Source organism: Pipistrellus hanaki (genome assembly GCF_964339955.1).
Source record: "Pipistrellus hanaki genome assembly, chromosome: 5".
Classification (NCBI taxonomy): domain Eukaryota; kingdom Metazoa; phylum Chordata; class Mammalia; order Chiroptera; family Vespertilionidae; genus Pipistrellus; species Pipistrellus hanaki.
Window position 1 is genome coordinate 5,815,087 of NC_140507.1, and position 19,841 is coordinate 5,834,927.

General features: G+C 48.8%; 1 protein-coding gene across 2 annotated transcripts in view; it reads right to left on the reverse strand.

Moving 5' to 3' along the window:
• The window catches only part of DOCK2 (dedicator of cytokinesis 2), a 362,595-nt gene that overhangs the window by 53,241 nt on the left and 289,513 nt on the right, over positions 1-19,841 (reverse strand). For both annotated transcript variants that reach the window (XM_084884009.1, XM_084884008.1), the window contains exons 30-32: positions 15,248-15,326; positions 5,493-5,593; positions 5,336-5,394 (exon numbers count right to left, since the gene is read on the reverse strand). In XM_084884009.1, the coding sequence (XP_084740135.1) occupies positions 5,336-5,394; positions 5,493-5,593; positions 15,248-15,326 (239 nt within the window). The remainder of the gene's footprint in view (positions 1-5,335; positions 5,395-5,492; positions 5,594-15,247; positions 15,327-19,841) is intronic.

Below are 19,841 nucleotides of genomic sequence, written 5' to 3' on the forward strand. Positions count from 1 at the left end.
TCCTGAAATACTTGCCCTTTCCCCCTTTCTTTTGGTCCTGACATGGGCCACTTAGGGGTCTAACCCAAGAGTCCTTTATTCTGTCAGAGTCCTCATTACCTCTAAAAGGTAATGCTTAGAAAGTAATGACCCAGTTCCTCTCACAGCTCTGCCAGGAGCGACCTCCCTACAAGTGAGGCCATGACACCAGTCGTTGGAGTTTGTTAACACAGTTGCCGGATCTTAATATGGGGTGAATGTGGGGTGCTCAAGTGCAAAGTCATTTTGACAAAATGTGCATCGCTTTACCCCAAGCAGAAACAAATGTTAGGATGCTACACTCTCAGGGAAAGTACATTGCATTTGGCATCTTCCCAGGACCCAAAACCACAAATGGCATTAACCCTTTAGTGCAGGGTCCCGGAGCAATATGTGGTCCTTTTCCCCATTAAGACTTCCCCGCACTACCCTGTCTCACGGAAGTGCGCGCACACACACACACACACACACACACTTAGAATGTTAAATAATCTTCAAGCCCGAGATTATTGTTGCAATTAGCTCTCTCATAATCACAGGGTTGCTCAAATCTTTCCTGATGAGAAGAAGAAGAGGATGATATTGATGATCATGGTGATGATGCCCTGATTGCTTTGGGTATTAAAACAAAATTGAAAACTTAACATGCATTATGATCTACTCATTATCAGGAGTCTTTGAAAAACATAGTAAGTGTGCTGCTTCACAGCCTTTGAAAATAATATGCATATTCTGAAATAAAATTCTTGTCAGAACATTGGAATTGGGGTCAAGGTTCTTTCTGCTCAGCTGAGTCAGTGATTTGTTGTTGACCTTGGGAATGTCTTTGTGCCTCTCTGGGCCTCAGTGGCTCCCCTGGAAAATCTGGCAATGACGCATGAATGGACGTCTGAGTACCATGGCTAAACTAGTGAGTGCTGCTTTGGTGCTTCCTCTGGAGATGCTCCTCCATCTTTATCACGTGACCTTGTCTTTGGGGCTCTAAGGGGACACTGCACATTCAGGCATCTTTGGGCAAAAGAACGTGTTGTGCTCATTGAATTTGCCCCACTCCCTTTTGCCTTAACTGGAAAAAAATGTCTTCCTGAAGCCCCAGCAGGTGTGTTTCTGCTGATTCTCATCAGCCGGAGCTGGCTCACACAGTGTCGCCTGCTAGAGGACATCGTTGACCGAGCAAATTGTGATCATGAAAGATTGGGGCTCAGGTAGCCAGGGAGAAGGGAGAAAGGCTATGGTGTGGGCACTGTGTTGGCCACAGACAGCTTCTGAGCTCCACCCTGTCTGGGCCACTCCGGAATTGCACCTGAAAACCCGTCATTACCCAGCGCAGTGTTCTCCCTGCAACCGCCCCCAGTGCTTAGATTAGCAGGTTCAGCTCATTAGCATGCCAGGAGGAAGATGCTAATGCCAGGGTGGGCGTGTGTGTGTGTCGGCCTAGGGAGCCATCCTTTCACTCTGTTCTCTTGTCCCTGAGGGAAACAGGCAGGGAGGAGCAGTGAGGTAGCTAATGAGCAACAGGCAAACCCCTTCAGGCTGATCAAGTATTTCCCTCTTCCTGGGAGTCCAGGCCAGGAGGTAGCCATGCCTGCAAAAGCAGCCTTTGCTCATATCTTCTGCAGTGAACATGGGTGGCTTTCTCCTCTCAGAAGTGGGTAAACGTTTTATTTGGGGAAACTCTGCATCCCTCCATGGATGTAGGTTTGGTGAGAGCAGCGATGGAGAGGCCAGTCAAGGAACGGAGTCCCTTGGAGACTGGATCCTTGGCAGAGGGATGCAGGAATGGAACATCCTGGAGGCAAAGTCACCACCTGCCCCGTCCTTCGTCGCCTGGTTCTCTTCATCCTTCCCATAAGTAAGGATCCAGGCAGCCTCAGCCAGTGTCTGGTTTTTGCAACCCCCGAACCCTGACAAGTATGTCTTTTCATTGCATCCTGCATCCTGCAGGGGTTCGTTAGCAGCAAGGAGTCTTCAGGACAAACACTCGGGCCAGCATGCTTGTCCGCATCTCCTCTAACCCACTCCTTCACCTTGTCCGAACCTTTCTCCCCCCCTGAGCCTTCACTTCCTCCCAGGGAAAATGCTGGGTTAGGCAACAACTGTGGCTTCAAATTATTATCTGAAGTGCTCTGGGATTTCTCCCCAGAAAATCCTCAGGGTGCCACGTGGGGAGCTCAGGAGCCGCCTACTATAGCAGCTGTGGGGCTGGACCCCACTTCCATTACAATAGCTCAGCTTTCACCACATTTACATACCGAGCAAGAAATATTTTTTTATTGGTCCTGGGCTAAAAATAAACGTTTGAAAAATGCTGGACAATATGATCTCTAAAGGGCCCTTCCAGCTCTGATATTCTGTGATTCTAAGCAGGTGGAATATTTGGTAACATCTTTTCATTCATCAGCATAATTGGGAGCGCAGGAAAGCCTGCCAAAACACCCTCTATATCTAAATAAAATCTTGTGTGTGCAAAACAACGGCAATGAAGGACATCCAGGGAAGAGCAGGCCGTGTAGAGAGCTGCAGGCGCACAAAGCGAAGGTCCCAGCTTTGCTGCTCTGGCAATGCCAGGGGTGTGGATCAGGGGAACGAAGCCCACCGGGGTTTGCCCTGGTCTTTGCCGCTGTAGCAAAAATGCAAACTCATGTGCAAACCAAATCTGGGCCCCATGTATCGCTGGGCACATTCAAGGTTTTAAAGACTTTCAATTAGGTATCAGTATTCATACACTGGAAAATGCATTTTAAAATCCTGTTCCCTGGCTTCTTTTGACAAAGTAGAAGCTGTGACAACATCAGCCTGGCATTCTAATGGGACAGCAATCAGCCAGAGCCCGGCGGCCACTGCCCTTTCCAGCTGGTACATCTGCTTCGCTCTGCTCTCTGCCCAGCTGTGCCTTCCCATGCCCCTGACCCTGAGCCCAGGTGCTGGTGACCAGATAGACCTGCACTTGCATTATGCTTTTTTGTGGGTGTTTTTTCCCTAATGTAGGATAATGGTAAATAAAACAAAAGATAGTTCTTATATCCTTATCCTTATCCAGCATGGAGAAACAAAAGATAAATTGAGAAAGGCATGCTCTTCTAGAAAAATAGGACAGAGATGATATTTCTTTATGACAGTGGTTTTCAAGTAGGAGGAATTTTGTGTGCGTGCACATGCATACACACACACACACACATACACACACACTCAAGCACACGCACAGCCTACCCCTCTCCCCAGGGAAATGTGGCAATGTCCAGAGATGTTTGTGATTGTCACAACGAGGGTAAATGCTGTGGGCATCCAGTGGGTAGAGGTCAGGGATGCTACTGCATACCTGCAATGCATAGGGCAGCCCCTCCAACAAGGGTTTCTCCAACCACGAATGCTGACAGCACCTTGTTCTGTGGATCCCTGATGGGTTGCCTCCCCTGCCCCTTCACTCTTTTACATCACCTGCCAGGGCCCTGCCTTTCGGGTCCCAGTGACATAGGCCTGGCACTGATGATTAAGGAGTCAGAACTGGAAAATAATTTCTGTCCTGATGGGGCAAGAGTGAAAATAATAATGAACATTCTGACATAGGTGTGGCCTCCATGAGTTCATTCTCGCCATTCCTGCTCTTAAGAGTCTCAGACACATCCTGGGTGGAGGAGCCATTCCCTCAGCCCAGGCCCAGGGTCACTCAGTCCCCTTGCTTTGGGCCTCATAGCTTGTAAATGACAGGGCAAGGCCCAAGGCAGACATGTGACAGTCTGTTCTGGGCCCGGTTCCCAGCTCTCCCTTTCATCTTATGAGCCGATCCGCAGCCTCCTGTTCTCAGTGTGTGCTCTCAGCCCCAGCCCAATGCTGCCAGCACAGAACCCAGCTGACGGTCTGTCCCCTGTGCTCTCAGCCCAAGTCCAATGCTGCCAGCACAGAACCCAGCTGACGGTCTGTCCCCTGTGCTCTCAGCCCAAGTCCAATGCTGCCAGCACAGAACCCAGCCTGACAGTCTGTCCCCTGTGCTTCCCCTGCAAAACTGGAACTTGCTGGAAAGGGCAAGAAACTGCTGTTTGGGAAGCAGACAGGGACTGGAAGACACTAAGATGTCTGGGGAAGCAAGAAGCAAGGTCAGGGAGGAAATTTAGGTTGAATCCAAGAGATGGGCACGTCCCTGCCAGTGTCTCAAGTGAAGAGGGTCATCAGCCAAGCCTCAGGCAGAGCAATGCAGCAGTGGAGAGTTGAGGACTCCAAACATCAGGGGCGGAAATGCCTCAGTGCTCATTACTATTCACCCATCCGTCCACCCATCCCTCCCTCCATCCCTCCGTTCGCCCTCTCAGCACATATTCACGGAGCTCAGGCCTCGAGCAAGGTTTGTGGCCCCCATCCTCACGGAAGCAAAACCAAGCTCTGGGGTTTGCAGCTGTTTGATGTCAAGCGTGTTACTTCCCACTCTGAGTTTCCTGATCAATACGAGGAGGGGGAGGTTTTCCATCTTGCAGAAGGCAATGTGAGGATGAAAAAAGAGCACCTCGCCAAAACCGGTTTGGCTCAATGGATAGAGCGTCGGCCTGGGGATTGAAAGGTCCCGGGTTCGATTCCAGTCAAGGGCATGTACCTTGGTTGCGGGCATATCCCCAGTAGGGGGTGTTCAAGAGGCAGCTGATTGATGACTCTCTCTCATCGATGTTTCTAACTCTCTATCTCTCTCCCTTCCTCTCTATAAAAAAATCAATAAAATATATTTAAAAATTTTTAAAAAAAAGAAAAAAAGAAAAAAGAGCACCTTAGCACAGGCCTGCCTCAGACTCTCAGTAGATGTCTCCCCGAGTCCATCGCCCTGCTTCCTCCCACGGGTACCACGCAGCTCATCCATGGCTCCTGTAGCTCAGTGAGGCGAGGACAGCCTCTGGGGCCACCTTCCAGCTGCAGTCACATCACAACAGACCCTGCCCTCCCACAGAACCAACTCTCCCCCATGAGGTGGGGGGTCTTTTGTAGATCAGAACATCACATAAGAAGCGGGATGCAGGACGGCCCATCAGTTAGCAGGAAGCCCTCGTGTGATGTACAGGGACCTGAGTTCCCACAGCAGCCCTGCCCTGCCTCTTTTTTATAAATCCCCAAATTGGACATCCTAACTCCTGAGGGGTACCAAGCAGAAGCAGGTCCACAGGTGGGGACGGGACCCTCTCTCATCAGACACTCAGGGAGGGCCTGGGGTTACGTACAGTGATAAAGTGTTATTTCAAGATCCCACTGCTGACACCCTGCGGCCCTCTAACAGATGGCCGTCAAGAAGGCACACCGCAGGTGCAGATGTGTCTGTCTGGATGTGGGGGCTACTCACCGAGCTTGTACCACATGTCCCGGATGGAGAAGCCAATTAGCCGTCGCATGTCCCCGTACCTAGGAGGAACCAAAAGAGTCTACTTCAGGCTCCGTCTCAGAGATTCCCATGGACACCCCCCCCCCCCCCCTTTGGGAGATCCAAACATGCAACCTACTTATTCAGGATTTTGTTGTACTTGGCGTGTGAGAACTGCTCCAGCTGCAGGGAATCCTGGGTGATGAAAGCCACCGCCAGATGAAAATAGTTATTCCACAGCTGCAAGTGAAAGAGGAGAGAGCCATCATGGAGGGGTCTGAAGTGGGAAGGCAGAGCCAATGCTGGGCCTTGTGAATAATTTATAAGGATGGCGGAAGACAGAAGCAGAACCGGTTTCATTCTGTGCGCTGCAATTTGCTAACTGGCACTGACGGACTCTGAAATTAACATCCCGGCCAAGCGAGGACAATGGATGGATGTCCCCAGGCGCTGACCACATCCCCTTGTTGGCAACAGGATTTGGGCAAGGAGAAGGATTTTAGGGATGCTTTTGGTTTTTCTTCATTCTTTTTTTTGGGGGGTGGGGGGTACAAATGACTGGCCCCAGCTGGGTGTCTTAGTGAGCTGGCTGCTCTGACCTCATATTTAGAGGGTGGTGAGGAATACGTACAGCCTCCCTGGAGGTCCTCCGACATTAACCAGACAGCTCCCAGGACCAGCCGGCAACCCATCCTATCTTCGAATATTTTGTCCTTTCCTTATGCTTAGTTCTATGTTTTCAAACCATGGCCCCAGACCAGCAGCATCACCTGGAACTTGCTAGAAATGCAGGTTCTCTGGCCCCACCTTGGCCCCCCTGAATCCAATGCCTGAACACTGTGTGTTTACAACCACTCTGGGTAAGAATGATGCTACTTTTTGTTCAACAACCACCAAGGACCCAGCTTAGAGATGGGCTTGTCATAATTGTAACCTTCACACAATCTGCTGGTGGTAAATGCAAGGGCTAATACCAGCTCTTGGTGAAACAGAGACAACCAAGGGTTCAATACATGGCATGTGCTCCAATACCACAGTGGCAGAGGCGCTGGCACAGGCCACAGAACCCGAGAGATAGAGACCCAAACAAAGGCATTGCTGAGCCTCAGTGAGCCCGTCTGCAAAAGGGGTACCTGCTGCAGAGGGCTGCAGTCAAGACCACATGAGATGATGTGTTTAAAAGGCATGAGTAGCCCTAACTGGTTTGGCTCAGTGGATAGAGCATCGGCCTGCATAGTGAAGGGTTCCAGGTTTTATTCCTGTCAAGGGCATGTACCTTGGTTGTGGGCAAATCCCCAGTAGGAGGTATGCAGGAGGTAGCTGATCAATGTTTCTCTCATCGATGTTTCTAGCTCTCTATCTCTCTCCCTTCCTCTCAGTTAAAAAATTAATAAAATATATTTAAAAAAAATAAATAAAAGGCATGAGTATAAGAAGAGGGCTCAAAAGCACTTGTTAGCCTTATTGTTCTTTTCATTATTCTAGTGATTCCTTTGGTACCAAAGCACATAGCACAGCCTGGCTCCTGAGGTACTCAAGGGCAATTATTACAGACTAGAGGCCCAGTGCATGAAATTTGTGCTTTGGGTGGAGGGATTGTCCCCTCAGCCCAGCCTGCACCCTTTTCAATCCGGGACCCCTTGGGGATGTCTGACTGTCGGTTTAGGGCCAATTCGATCAGACATCTCTCTCACAATCTGGGACCACTGGCTTCTAACAGCTCACCTGCCTGCCTGCCTGATCACCCCTAACTGCCCCCCTCTGCTGGCCTTGTTGCCCCTCACTGCACCCCCTTCTGTCCTGGTCATCCCTAACTGCCCCCCGCCCCTGCTGGCTTGGTCACCCCACACAGCCAGCTGCTCACTCGTTTTGTTGTCCCTCACTAATCCCCTGCCAACCTGGTCACCCCACAAGCCTGCTGCTCAGTAGTTTGGTTGTCACTCACTAAGCCCCTGGCTGGCCTGGTCAACCCAAGCAGCCTGCTGCTCAGTCATTTGGACAGTCCTCACTAACCCCCTTGCCAGCCTGGTAGCCAACACACAACCTGTTCAGTCATCTGTTCAGTTGTTTTGGTTGCAACTGTCCCTTAGGCTTTTATATATATAAATGTTAAGGCCCTGCATGGAGCAGGTGGAGGCAGCTTTGCTGGACAAAGCCCACCCACTTTCAGCCCCATCAACACTGCACAGCAAGAGAAAAATGACTGGATAGAGCAGTTGCCAGCAAACTGCAGCTCATGAGCCACATGAGGATCTTTGGCCCCGTGAGTGTGGCTCTTCCACAAAATACCACAGCCTGGGTGAGTCTATTTTGAAGAAGTGGCATTAGAAGAAGTTCAAGTTTAAAAAGTTTGGCTCTCAAAAGAAATTTCAATCATGGTACTGTTGATATTTGGCTCTGTTGACTAATGAGTTTGCCGACCACTGAGCTAGGGAAATCACCTGGCATTTAGACACTCATCCTTAATTCAAAGAGGTTCATTGTAGGTTTCAGAAGCTAAGACTAAGTAAAAGGCACCTCTACCCTTGATAACAGCCCAGAGTGTTGCTTTCAGATGGGCATGTGGTTCCAGTTTCAGAAAGAAGACAACACTCCATTTTTCCCATGCCCCCTCCTTCCAGCTCTCAATAATGGGTAGCTGTTATTATTCCCATTTTACAGATGAGGAGACCAAGGCAAAGCCAGGATTTGAACCTAGGCTTTCTGATTGACATCCACAGCTCTCTCCACACTGTCAGGCAAAAATAACATGTAGTTATTGAATACCAATGTGTCAGATGTTATCATCACAGGAGGGTAAAGCAGGGGTCACACAGACGGCAGACCCTGCCCGCATGCTACTCAGATTCTGTTGAGGGGATGTGCTTTCTTTATTGAAATCCTACCTCCCAGAGTTCAAAAGACCAAGCCACTCACAGGGTGCAGTGAGGTGACCTGCTGGCTTGTGGCTCCCATAAAATCAACTCTCCACAGAGAGGTCAGAGGACCTTTTAAAAGAAGTTGGATCCTACCACTTCCTTCCTCAAAGTCCTGAAAATGCTTCCCTATAATCCTTAGAAGCAGATCCCATGCCCTGTGTTTCCACAGTAACCCCGCTTATCCAAACTCGCAGTGCAGGTCGGGTCTCTGGGGACTCCTCAGACTGTCTTTCCTCCCCGCGCCCCGTGATTTGCAGGTTTTGGAAATGTGCTGATTTGGTCTGCTGAGCCCAGAGCTCGCACTTCCTCCCATTTAAGACCAGGATGTGAAACAGAAAGCCAGGAAAAGGACAGCCTGGTCACAGGACGTGGAAAGGGTCACTGTGAGGTGAGAACTTCCTGACGTTAGGGGATTTCCTCAGAATAATCAGAATGGGGTAGGAAGCCGATAGATGACAAAGTAAGTTGAATTGCTATTGCTTTTGAGAGTAAATCCAGAAATGACCCCCCCACCCCCAACATATATAGCCACAAAAGACATGTTAGATCTGGTTGCGTCTCCTGCTCCCCTGTCTTGCACTGACTTAGTCCTTCAGAAATGCTTTCGGTCACCCCATTCCTGCTTTCCTTTTTAAAAATTGAAGCATAGTTAACATATGATAATATTCACTTTTTAATGTATATAATTTAGTGGGTTTTAGTATATTCACAAGATACTACACTGCCATCTCCATCTACTTTTAGAACATTTTCATCATCCAAAAAAAGATACCTCCTACCTACCAGTGGTGAGTCCCCATTGCTCCTTCCCCCTCAGGCCTAGAGACCAGGGACTACATTCCTCCTCTGCTTAGTCCAATATTTCATAGATACGTGGCTCTTCACTCAGCCTGATGTTTCCCAGGTTCACCCATGTGGTCACATGTGTCGGTACTTCATTTCTTCTTGTTGCTGAAACTCTTCTGTCATCAGGATGCACCATGTTTTTGTGTATCCATTCATCGACTGGTGGTCATTGGGCTGTTTCCACCTCATGGCTATTATGAATAGTGCAGCTATGAGCATCTACATATAAGTTTCTGCGTAGAGGTGGGTACATCCTTAGGAGTGGACCTCATTTTCTTCTGCTTTCCTCCTGGAAGGTCTTTGTGGATCATGAGACCCTAGGGCCAGAGCCTCCTTTTCTTAGTGGATCAGGAAAGGTGCCCTGGGAGAGGGCTCTGTGGGATCGACTTTGGAACCAAGGAAGGTGGTCATGGCCAGTGGCTCTGTGCAAGCCCTGAGTGGTGAGCAGCAGCCACAACTAGATGGTGCTCGGCACTCAGGGGGCCTCCTCAGCCCTGAACCTTCCCTGACTTTGCTCCAGAAGAACAGGACCAAGTTCACTGACCTGGCTTTCCGGGCCCCAGTATTTCTGCCTTCAACACACTGCCTTTTTCTGAGGACTGGTCTTCTCAGACCCCACAGACTCCTTGGCTTTGCTCACTGTGGTGCTCAGACACACAGCATCCAAGTCCTATTCCTTCTTCAAATCCCAGTTCAAGACCCACTTCCTTCAGGAAGCTTCCCAGATGACCGAACAAGTCTGCGTGCCCAGTCCCTGCACTCAGCATCTGCAACCACAGAGTGGGGCCCTCTGTCCCACACTTGGCCTGGGGCTCCCCTCACTCCCCTGAGGGCAAGACTGCAAGCATCAGCGCCTCAGGGACAAGGGTGTGGGTGCCAGTGCTAGCCCTCACTGGCTGGGTGGTCTTGGTTGTGCTGGACCTTTCAGAGCCTCGGTTTGCTTACCTAGGAAATGGGAACAGAATGGCAGCTACCATGCCTGGTAAAGGACTGTTCTACATGCTGGTGAGATAATATGAGCCTGAAGGCATCCAGCACAGCCTTGGCACCTGGCAAACGCTCAGTGAATGGCATGATGGCATTGGCGGGGGCACTGATTGAAGAGAATGTATATGTATGGTCCTGTCTTTCCTCCCTCCCTCCCTCCCTCCCTCCCTCCCACCCTCCCTCCCTCCCTTCCTCCCTCCCTCCCTCTCTCCTCCCTCTCTCCCTTCCTCTCTCCCTTCCTTCCTTCCTTTCTTTTATTTTTAAATTTATTTTATTAATTTTTTTACAGAAAGGAAGAGAGAGAGAGTTAGAAACATCGATGAGAGAGAAACATCAATCAGCTGCCTTCTGCACACCCCTACTGGAGATGTGCCCACAACCAAGGTACATGCCCTTGACTGGAATTGAACCTGGGACCCTTCATTCCACAGACCAATGCTTTATTCACTGAGCCAAACCAGTCAGGGCTGGTCCTGTCTTTTCTAACTGATGGCTCCATAAGTACCAAGAGTCCTGCCTTCCATTTATTTGTATTTCTTATGACATATTCAGCACAACAGTTTGAATACAGCTGGGTTCCAGAAAATATGTATTTATTGATCATTGTATTGTTAGAGAAATTCTCCAGTCGTTTCAAAAGGTCTCAGATTTTTTTCTCTCCTCCTTGCCTCAAGCTGCCTGGTGGCATTTCTACTAAGTACCCAACTCGGCTGGTTCAGAGAAGCCAGAGGTGCTTTTGCAAAACACACGGCTCCCTTTTCTCCGGGGAGGCGATTTTTGATTAGGAATTAAATATTTTGAAATCATAGAACAGAAGCATAGAGCTGGAATAAATTTAAGGGTTCTCTGATCCAAGGCCCTTATTTCACAGATGTAAAACAGTAAAACCCAGCCAAAATCATACTGTAATCTGGATTTAGCTATTTTTAATTAACTCTTAAAATTATAGAAGTAATGCCCACATCATAAAAAAAAAATCAAATGGTAGAAGTAAAAATTATAGAAGTAATACCCACATAATAAAAATACTAAATAATAAGATATTTCCATCCTACCTTGCTTGCACCCTTGTCCAATTTCCCAGAAGAAAATTATAACAATTTCCTGGCTACCCTTCCAAAATTATGTATATATAAACAATGTATGTATAGACATCTTTCCTAATATCTGAGGTGCTCTGCTAGTTTCTCATACATCTATCTAGCAGATGTTTGCATATTAGCATATTCAGATCTGCTCTGTTCTGGTTTACGGCTGCATGGTGTTCTGTGTAAGGACGTCCTTCCATTTTAACCAACTCCTTCAAATGCAGGCATTTAGCTTGTCTCCATCTTCCCTCCCTTTAGCATCAGAGCTGCAGCCGGCATCCTTGTTTCTGCCTCTCTGTGCAGGAGAGGCTGTAGTGCAGCCTCTGTGGCTAGAGCTGCGAGTGTGAAGACACAGGACCTCTGCGCTGCTCTGCTGTTTTTACTGTTTATTTTCATGGAGTCTCTCAGGCAAGTCCCAGCTCCATTGTCACCAGCAAGTTTCCTTATGGCTTGAAGCCTCGGTTTCCTCATCTGGAACATGAGGCTAATAGTACCTACAGAGGGTGGTTCTAGGGATGAAATGAGGAAGGCTCTGCCTAGCAAACTCCTCCTCAGTCTTGCAGTCTCAGTTCAATATCCCTTCCTGGGAAGCCTCCAAGGCTCTCCCCCAGGCTAAAGGAGAACCACCCACCATTCACCCTCATCACACCCCATTCACAGGGTTTCTGACATACTACTGTAAGTGGAACTAATTATGTCCTGTGTCCTTGGTTGGATGCAAGTGCCACATAGGCAAGAACCTCAACTTTCTATTCATTCTTCTATTTCCAGTGTCTAGTGTTGTGTCTGACCCAGTGTGTGCCTATAGAGTGAGACTCATTAGTGAACTCATTCAACAAACACACACTTTAATAGCTGATAGCTCAATTTTGAAATGAAATGTATTTTAATAAACAGTGCCTTTGTAAGTATTCAAGTGCGTGCATATATTTTGGGGGGGACATCTTATGTGTCTGATGGTCTTATGCTCTATAGCAGTGATTCTCAACCTGTCATGACCCACAGGTTGAGAACCACTAGTTGGCTCGCCTAAGACCATCGGGAAACACAGATATTTACAATAGGATTCATAACAGTAGCAAAATTACAGTTATGAAGTAGCAACAAAAATAATTTTATGGTTGGGGGTCACCACAACATGAGGAACTGTATTAAAGGGTCACGGTATTAGAAAGGTTGAGAACCACTTCTACAAGATTCTTTCTAATGGCTTTGAATTATTCTTTACCCCAAATTCCAATTGGGGGCGGGGGCGTGTGTGTGTGTGTGGGAGTGCCCAGGACATGCTGCTGCTGAAATGCACTGGGCGTGCCTTCCTCTGAGCTATAAAGGCGCAGCTGCCTGGACCATTCTGGGAGCACCGTGGACTGTGGGAGTTCTCAGACATGGACACAGGCTAGGGGCATGGGGCCAGAGGCTCTCTGGGGCCCTAGAGCAAAAGCAGGCCATCTCCAACCTGTGACTGTCTTTCTGCCTGGTGGAGTTGTCACCTCGCCCCACCGCGTGCCTCTAGGCAGGCAACACATTGGGCCTCTTCTAGTCTTTGGTGAATGCTCCTTCTATGTGAGTGCTCCCTCTATGTGGGTGCTCCCTCTTGCACTTTTTTTTTTTTTTACATGCCATTACTGGTTACATTTGTATTGTAAAGACCAAGCCTGCCCTCATTCCTCCTCTAATGGCTGGGAATACCACAGAAGCCTCATTTCACGGCTTCTCAATACAGCTTCAAAAATGATCCCAAGGTGGTCCAGTGCCCAGAGCTAATCCAGAAATGCCTCAAGGCCAAAGCTGGAATTGCCAAACTCAGAGCCAATTAGAGCTTCCCCAGGAGAGAGAGGGATCTTAGTGGCATTCAGACAGCTGCCTAAGGCAGAAGCAATTTTCCTGGGACCAAAGAGCACACCCAACGTATATAACCATGGATTCCTGGGCCAATCAGAGTTTCCTGCATGGAGGGTCTAGTCCTACAGCCAGTCATCATACAGCTGCCTGTCCCTGGGCCAGCGAGCACTAACCAGGGCACACAGTGTTTCTGGAGCGAAATAGAGCTGTCTGGTACAGGCAAAGGTACCTGCTCCTAAGAGGCAGTGCAGAGAGTGAAAGGGCTTGGCTTTACAGAGAGGCCTGACTCCCAGCCACCCCACTGAGTGGTCGGATGACCTTTAACAGAAAAGCCAACCACATTTCTGAAGCTCAGTTTATTCACCAAAAAAATGGGTGTATCCCAACCTAATTGGGTTACAATGAGCATCAAAATGCCCTAAGTAGGTCCCCTCTTTCAAAGGCTTGGCTACTACAAGATGGATTGACAACCTCCTAGCAAGATTCCACGATCCTGGAAGGCAAGGAGATCCTCTGCTTTGCTTTCAAATCCCTCAAAGCAATAGCTTAGACCTGTGGTCAGCAAACTGTGGCTCGAAAGCCACATGAGGCTCTTTGGCCCCTTGAGTGTGGCTCTTCCACAAAATACCACGGCCTGGGCGAGTGTATTTTGAAGAAGTGGCGTTAGAAGAAGTTTAAGTTTAAAAAACTTGACTCTCAAAAGAAATTTTAATCATGGTACTGTTGATATTTAGCTCTGTTGACTACTGAGTTTGCCAACCTCTGGCTTAGACCCATGACTATTACTCCTACACAAAAATCCCAGTGAGTTTAGTTAGAAATCCTCTCTTGGTCTTCCCTGACCATGCAAATCGATGGGCATGCCAGGGCCCAGCATTCTGAGCAGGGCCCAGAGATGCAAATCACGTTAGCCCCAGCAGAAGACATCGTGTTTGTAATTCTCTTATCCTGTCACCTACAGAGGGGCCCCACAGAGCCGCTTGCTTTTTAACCTCTGAACCAGAAAGCCACAGTTCTGGAAAGGACACTAGGGGCCATCTCATTGCACCTGCCCCTGCTCTGGGCAGCGGCAGCCAGGCTGGCAGGGCCCAGTGATGGATGCTGTTCCTGCCGATATGAGATGCATAATTAATGAAACCAGATGAGGGAGACAAGGTGTGTTCCAGGCGGGGTACAGAGAACAAACCTGCTCGCACAGGCGGCGAGGAGAACATGGGCTGAGCAGGACAAAGATAAGGTTGAAAAATGTCCTGTTCTTGAGAACTTATCAATAAATATCTACCAAGTCTCATTAGAAAAAAAAAGACATTTCATTTTGTAGTGCTGGCCACTCTCCGCTGCTACAGAATCTTGTGGGGTTGACCACCCTAGGCAGTGTTGTGGTGACCAGCAAGACGCCTCCCTACAGTCCTGATTGCTGAGAACTGACATATGAGTTCCCAGACCCGACACATGTAGAACCATCATCATCCTCACCATCAAAGTGATACCAATGAGTATAATTAAAATGAATGAATACATTGTTCCTGGCGCTGTTTTAAGAACTTTAAGTGACTTAATTCATGTAATCCTCTCCACACTTCGATGAGGTAGCTATAAGTAGCATCATAATTTGGTGCTGAGGCAACTGGGGCACAGAGAGGTCAAGTCATTTGCCCAAAGCCACACAGCTCAAAGTCTCAAACAATCCACGTACGAAACCCCCACTTCTCTGGGCATCTCTCGCATCCCCAGCCAAAGGTAGCCACGTGGACTTTTCTTTGAAGAGTTGGTCCTTCTTGCCCACGTTTTGAGAAGCTATCATTGTGCTAGCCCCACGAACATGCTCTAAGGGGCTGTGTTTCATGGAGGCCCAGTCCTGTCTGAGCACAAGTGACTTCCGGAGGAATCGGGACAGAGATGTACTGAGAGCTTTATTTTTCAGTGTCTGTGAGTGAATAGAAAAGTAAGAAAAGGTGATCCATCTTTAGAAGGTGGTGGCCACTCTGACAAATGAAGCAGTGCGAGTCTCCTTAACACACGATCCATCCATTATGCAGTCACATTTGCATAAGCTGCTCAGCTACTGACTATTTAATCAGGAGCCTGATTCCAAACCCTGAGTACTTCTCCCCCTGCCCACACCCTGCTGCAAAAACACAGAGACATGGCATCAGGGGTGTGTCTGATGGAGCAACCAGCCCAAGATGCCCACTCAGGTGCCTCCTACTCACCTGGAACTCAAAGTTGGTGTGTTCCAGGAACTTCTGGTTCATGATTTCTGCAAACTTGTTGATAGCTCTCAGGAAGACCCTGAAGGAGGAGAGAAGGTCATGAGGCCACCTGAGCCCTCAATTTCAGGCAACCCTCCCCGCCCCCAAAGATGCCTTAGGGTGTGCCCTGAAGACCCAAGGGAGAGAGAGGTCAGCTGACCCACTTACCACCTGCTCACACTGTAGACCTGGGGTCACGTTTGCCTGGCAAGAACTCAAAGACCACCTGTTTGGCATCCGTCAGTAAATGTGTACTAGCATTGCCTTTTGTTTAAACTTCTACATGCTTTGGGCAGAAAATTCATGCCATCCAGAAAAAGAGGGAGAGAAACGGCCCCCTCCCTAAACAAACAGAAACACACCACCGAACCCTATCTATCATCTAAAGTAAACCATCACTGGCGTTTTGATGAATGCAATCTCAGAGGTCTCCCCAGACTCTATGCACAGCTGATATTTTACAGATACTGTTTTGATGAATGGGGTTAAACGATAAATGCTGTTTCACAGCCTGTCTTTTTCACTCAGCAATACACTGTGTGTTCCTTTCATGCCAGTGAACTCAGATATATATCACCCCTTTTAATCACCGGAAAGCATTCCATGGTGTGGCTGTGCCTCCCTTTATTGAATCAGTCATTTGCTGTGGGACCTTCATGTGGTTTCACAGCCGTTTCTGTTCCCAGGGGTGTGTCCATGACCCTTCTCTTCACCTCCCATCTCCACACCTCTTCTCCAGTCTTCCCCTCAGAGTGAAATACTGGCCACGGGCTATGCACACTTAACATTTTGATGCCTGTTGTCAAATTGTGTTTATTCTTTTAAATATTTAAAAATATATATTTTTATTAATCACAGAGAGGAAGGGAGAGGGAGAGAGAGATGGAAACATCAATGATGAAAACCATTGACTGGCTGCCTCCTGCATGCCCCTCACTGGGGATGGAACTCATAACCCGGGCATGTGCCTTTGACCTGAATTGAACCTGGGGCCCTTCAGTCTGCAGTCTAACACTCTATCTACTGAGCCAAACTAGCCAGGGAAAATTGTGTTTCTTCTTAAATGTCTTCCTATCCATCCCTCCCTCTCCTTCTGAGCCTCACTAACTGGTCCTGCAGCCTTCTGTCTCTTGCCCCTTCCGCCTCACTAGCCTTAGCCCTACCAGTCAGCTCCAATCACACCAATTCCCTCCTCCATGGCCCCCGCTGCCCACAGGGTAAGCCCAAGCTCTTCTCTTTAAGACAGTGCCTTCTAGGATTGGAGCCCAGCCTTCCTTTCTCCTAGACTTGTTCCTCACCATCCCTTGCGCTTCTGGTTGTTTTCTGAGTTCCCAGACTTGTTACATTTCTGTATAGAACACTCTCCCCATCTAATCTCTGTGGAGCAGGGTCTACCACATCCTATATCCCTGAAGGATACTCACTGCCACTTCCTTTCCCAGTATTCATCACGATCTGGGGTCTGGGATGGTTATTTGTGTGGCTTAGTCATGTGCCTCCTCCACTGTACTTTCTTTGAAATCAGAGTCTCCCTCCATAAGCTTATCTACTCTCCAATCTACATGCCTTTGACTCCCAAATGTCTATACCCCTGGCCTCGCCCTGGCTCCAGCTTGCATCTCAGCTCTTTGCTCTCTGTCATCACTGGGATGACTAATAGGCATCTCAAACACACATGTCAAAACCCAGCTCCCGTTACCTGTGCTCTTTCTGTAGTCTTCTATCCCAGCTAAAGACAAGCCCATGCTTCTGATTGCTAAAGGAGGGGGGGGGGGGAGACATGCCTTTGGGAGCATCCTTAACTGTTCTCTTTCTGTCGCGTCCTACACTTGGCCTATTAGCAAAATCTCTTAACATTATTTTCAAAATATGCCCAGAATTTGACTACTGCTCATGACCTCACAGCCACTGACCTGACCAAGCTACCATCATGTCTCTGCTGGACCTGTGCAGCCGCCTCCCAACGGTTACATGCCCAGCTCTGGCCAAGTCTCTACTGTGTGTGGACGTGCTTGTAAAATCTTAGCGGGCAGAGGCCAGATCTCACCTGTCCCTCAGGACCCTCTGGTTGCTGCCTGTAACTTTTTGATTGACAGTGGACAATCAACAATTTCTCTGTGGAGTGGCTCATCCAGGGAAAACACCTATTTGGCCTCCCTGAGACGCAGTGGGAAGCCAGTGGAGGAAGTATTTATTTGAAGGTTATTGCTGTACATAATGACTGAAATGCCATGCTGTGTAGGAAGCTCGGGGAGACTGTACAGAACCCACTGCACAGAGATGTGTCCTTGCCCAGGGGGCGGGGTCATGTGTCCATTAATGCCAGCTCCTCACAGGTTGAAAGTCTCTCTTATGGATGTCCTGCAGGGTGCCGAACACTCTCCTGCAGCCAGAGGAATCCCAGAGAAGGAAAGAAGTAGGGAGCTCTCAGGATGTACGGGACATGTCTACCAAAGGGGCAGGTGCTTTGGGCCAAGGGTGTGAGCAGGGCACCTACAGCAACTGCTGGATCGCTCGTTGCTCATAAGGAACCCTCAGCTAGGTGAACACTCAAATGTCTGTTGAACAACGAGGGCAACGCATCGGGATCACAAGATTTGTATAGACACATGTGACGATATGATTTCTGGCTTGGCCACTTCCCCTCTGTATGGGTTTGGGACGTGTTCATGTCACCTTTGACGGCTCATTTCCTTTTTTTGTGAAACAGCAGTAATGTAACCTCTTCCACAGGTCGCTATGTGGTAAGTGCTGAGCATAGAGCTGTTACAAGGCATCTGGGAAAGCTGTGGCCACTTCAGGACCCTCTGGTTGCTGCCTTCTCCCGAAGGCAGGGACTGACAGCAAAACCAACAGACAGAGGACAAGGAGCGGCTGGCCACTGGTCTGAGGCAGGCAAGACCATGCAGCGACAGGAGCCAACAATCCCACAAATCCGCCATCCCATCAGGCTGCCAAAAGATGGCATTTCTTTGGTTCACTTTTCTGTCACTTCCTAAGATGCCTTCCAAGAAATACCTATATTTTCTCCTTATAGATTAGAATCTGATTCCCTGGAGGGAACTGCAGTGAGTGGCTGTCATTTTATGTAGAAACCTTTCAGACTCTCTAATACGATACCGACATGAGGAGTCTGACTTGTCATCGGCAGCAACCAAGTTATCAGCAGTTTCGGTAACAGTCATTCCTTTGATTGTTGTCCTAAGCCTGTCCCCAGCTCTCAAAGGCCCGTGCTGCTGGTGGGGGCTGGAGGCAGATAGCAAAGTTTCCTCTCTCCGGATTCTTCTGCAGCCACTCTATGGAAATCAGAATATCACCCAACTTTGGTTTCCCATGATTGGTTTTGGAAAAATCAGTCTTTTTGTCTCTTCCTCCTTCTTCCTCTTGTTCTTCATCTTCTTCCACTACCTCCTCCACTCCTCCTCTGACTCTTCTCCTCCTTTTTTCTCTCTCTTCCTCCTCCTCCACTTCCTTCCTTTTCTTCTTCATATTTCCCTCCTCCTCCTCCTCCTCCTCCTCCTCCTCCTCCTCTTCCTCCTCCTCCTCCTCCTCCTCCTCCTCCTCCTCCTCCTCCTCTTCCTCCTCCTCCTCCTCTTCCTCCTCCTCCTCCTTTTCTTCCTCCTAAAATTTCACTTAAAGCCTCAGCACTAATACGGTGAAGTGGTTTAGAATGAAAATGCATTCAACTCTTTCTGTGACTCTCAACAGTGAACTTGACTCGTTGAAAGCAAAGGTCACGATCAGTTCTCAGCCCAGCCCCTCCTGCATCTCGGCTGTGTTGTGTAGCAGCAATACACGATCAATAACCGTCCCAGCCACAGGTGCCGAGGACGCACTCTGTGCTCAGTTCTTCCCGTGGGTTCTTTCTTTCTGTTTAATTCTCAAGCGACTTCCTGAGCTGGACACTGTTTCTGCTTTAGAGATGGGAGTTTAGGTAACTTTCCCAATAAGCCAATCAGCACACCGTGGCACCAGGGTTTAAACGAAGGCATGCTGCCTCCAGCACCTCACTATTTAACTCCAGGCTCTTCTGTCCGCAAGGAAATCTCTGTAATTCTGTTCAACCCACGTCGCCTGCTCTCTTCGTTAACAACATCAGTGAGGGGAGTACTATCGCCACCCTTCACAGACCCTGTGCCAGGTGCTCTGCAAACAACATTTCATTATATTTCATTTAGTTCGACAGACGGAGGCAGATGCTCTTATTACAGCCACTTAACAGGAGAGGAAACTGAGCATCAGAAAGATCAAATCATCTCCCCACACTGGCACAGCCAAGAAGCAGTGCAGTCCAGTCCCAGTCTCGGGTTTCTCTTTCTCCAAAGCCTGTGCAATTAACCTGGGAGATGCCCCGGCTCCCTGGAGGCAGCCTGCATGGTCTCTGGCACTGGGCATATTCCTTCTCACGCCTCCTCGCACAGGGCCTTGCATGCTGTGCTCAGGGCAGCCTACTGCTCCGCCTGAGGTGGATGGGCACAGGGCTGATGCAACTCAGGCGGTTTCCCTGTGTGGCCAGCAGCCTATGAGGGATCTTTGGGTACCCAGTGGGGGTACC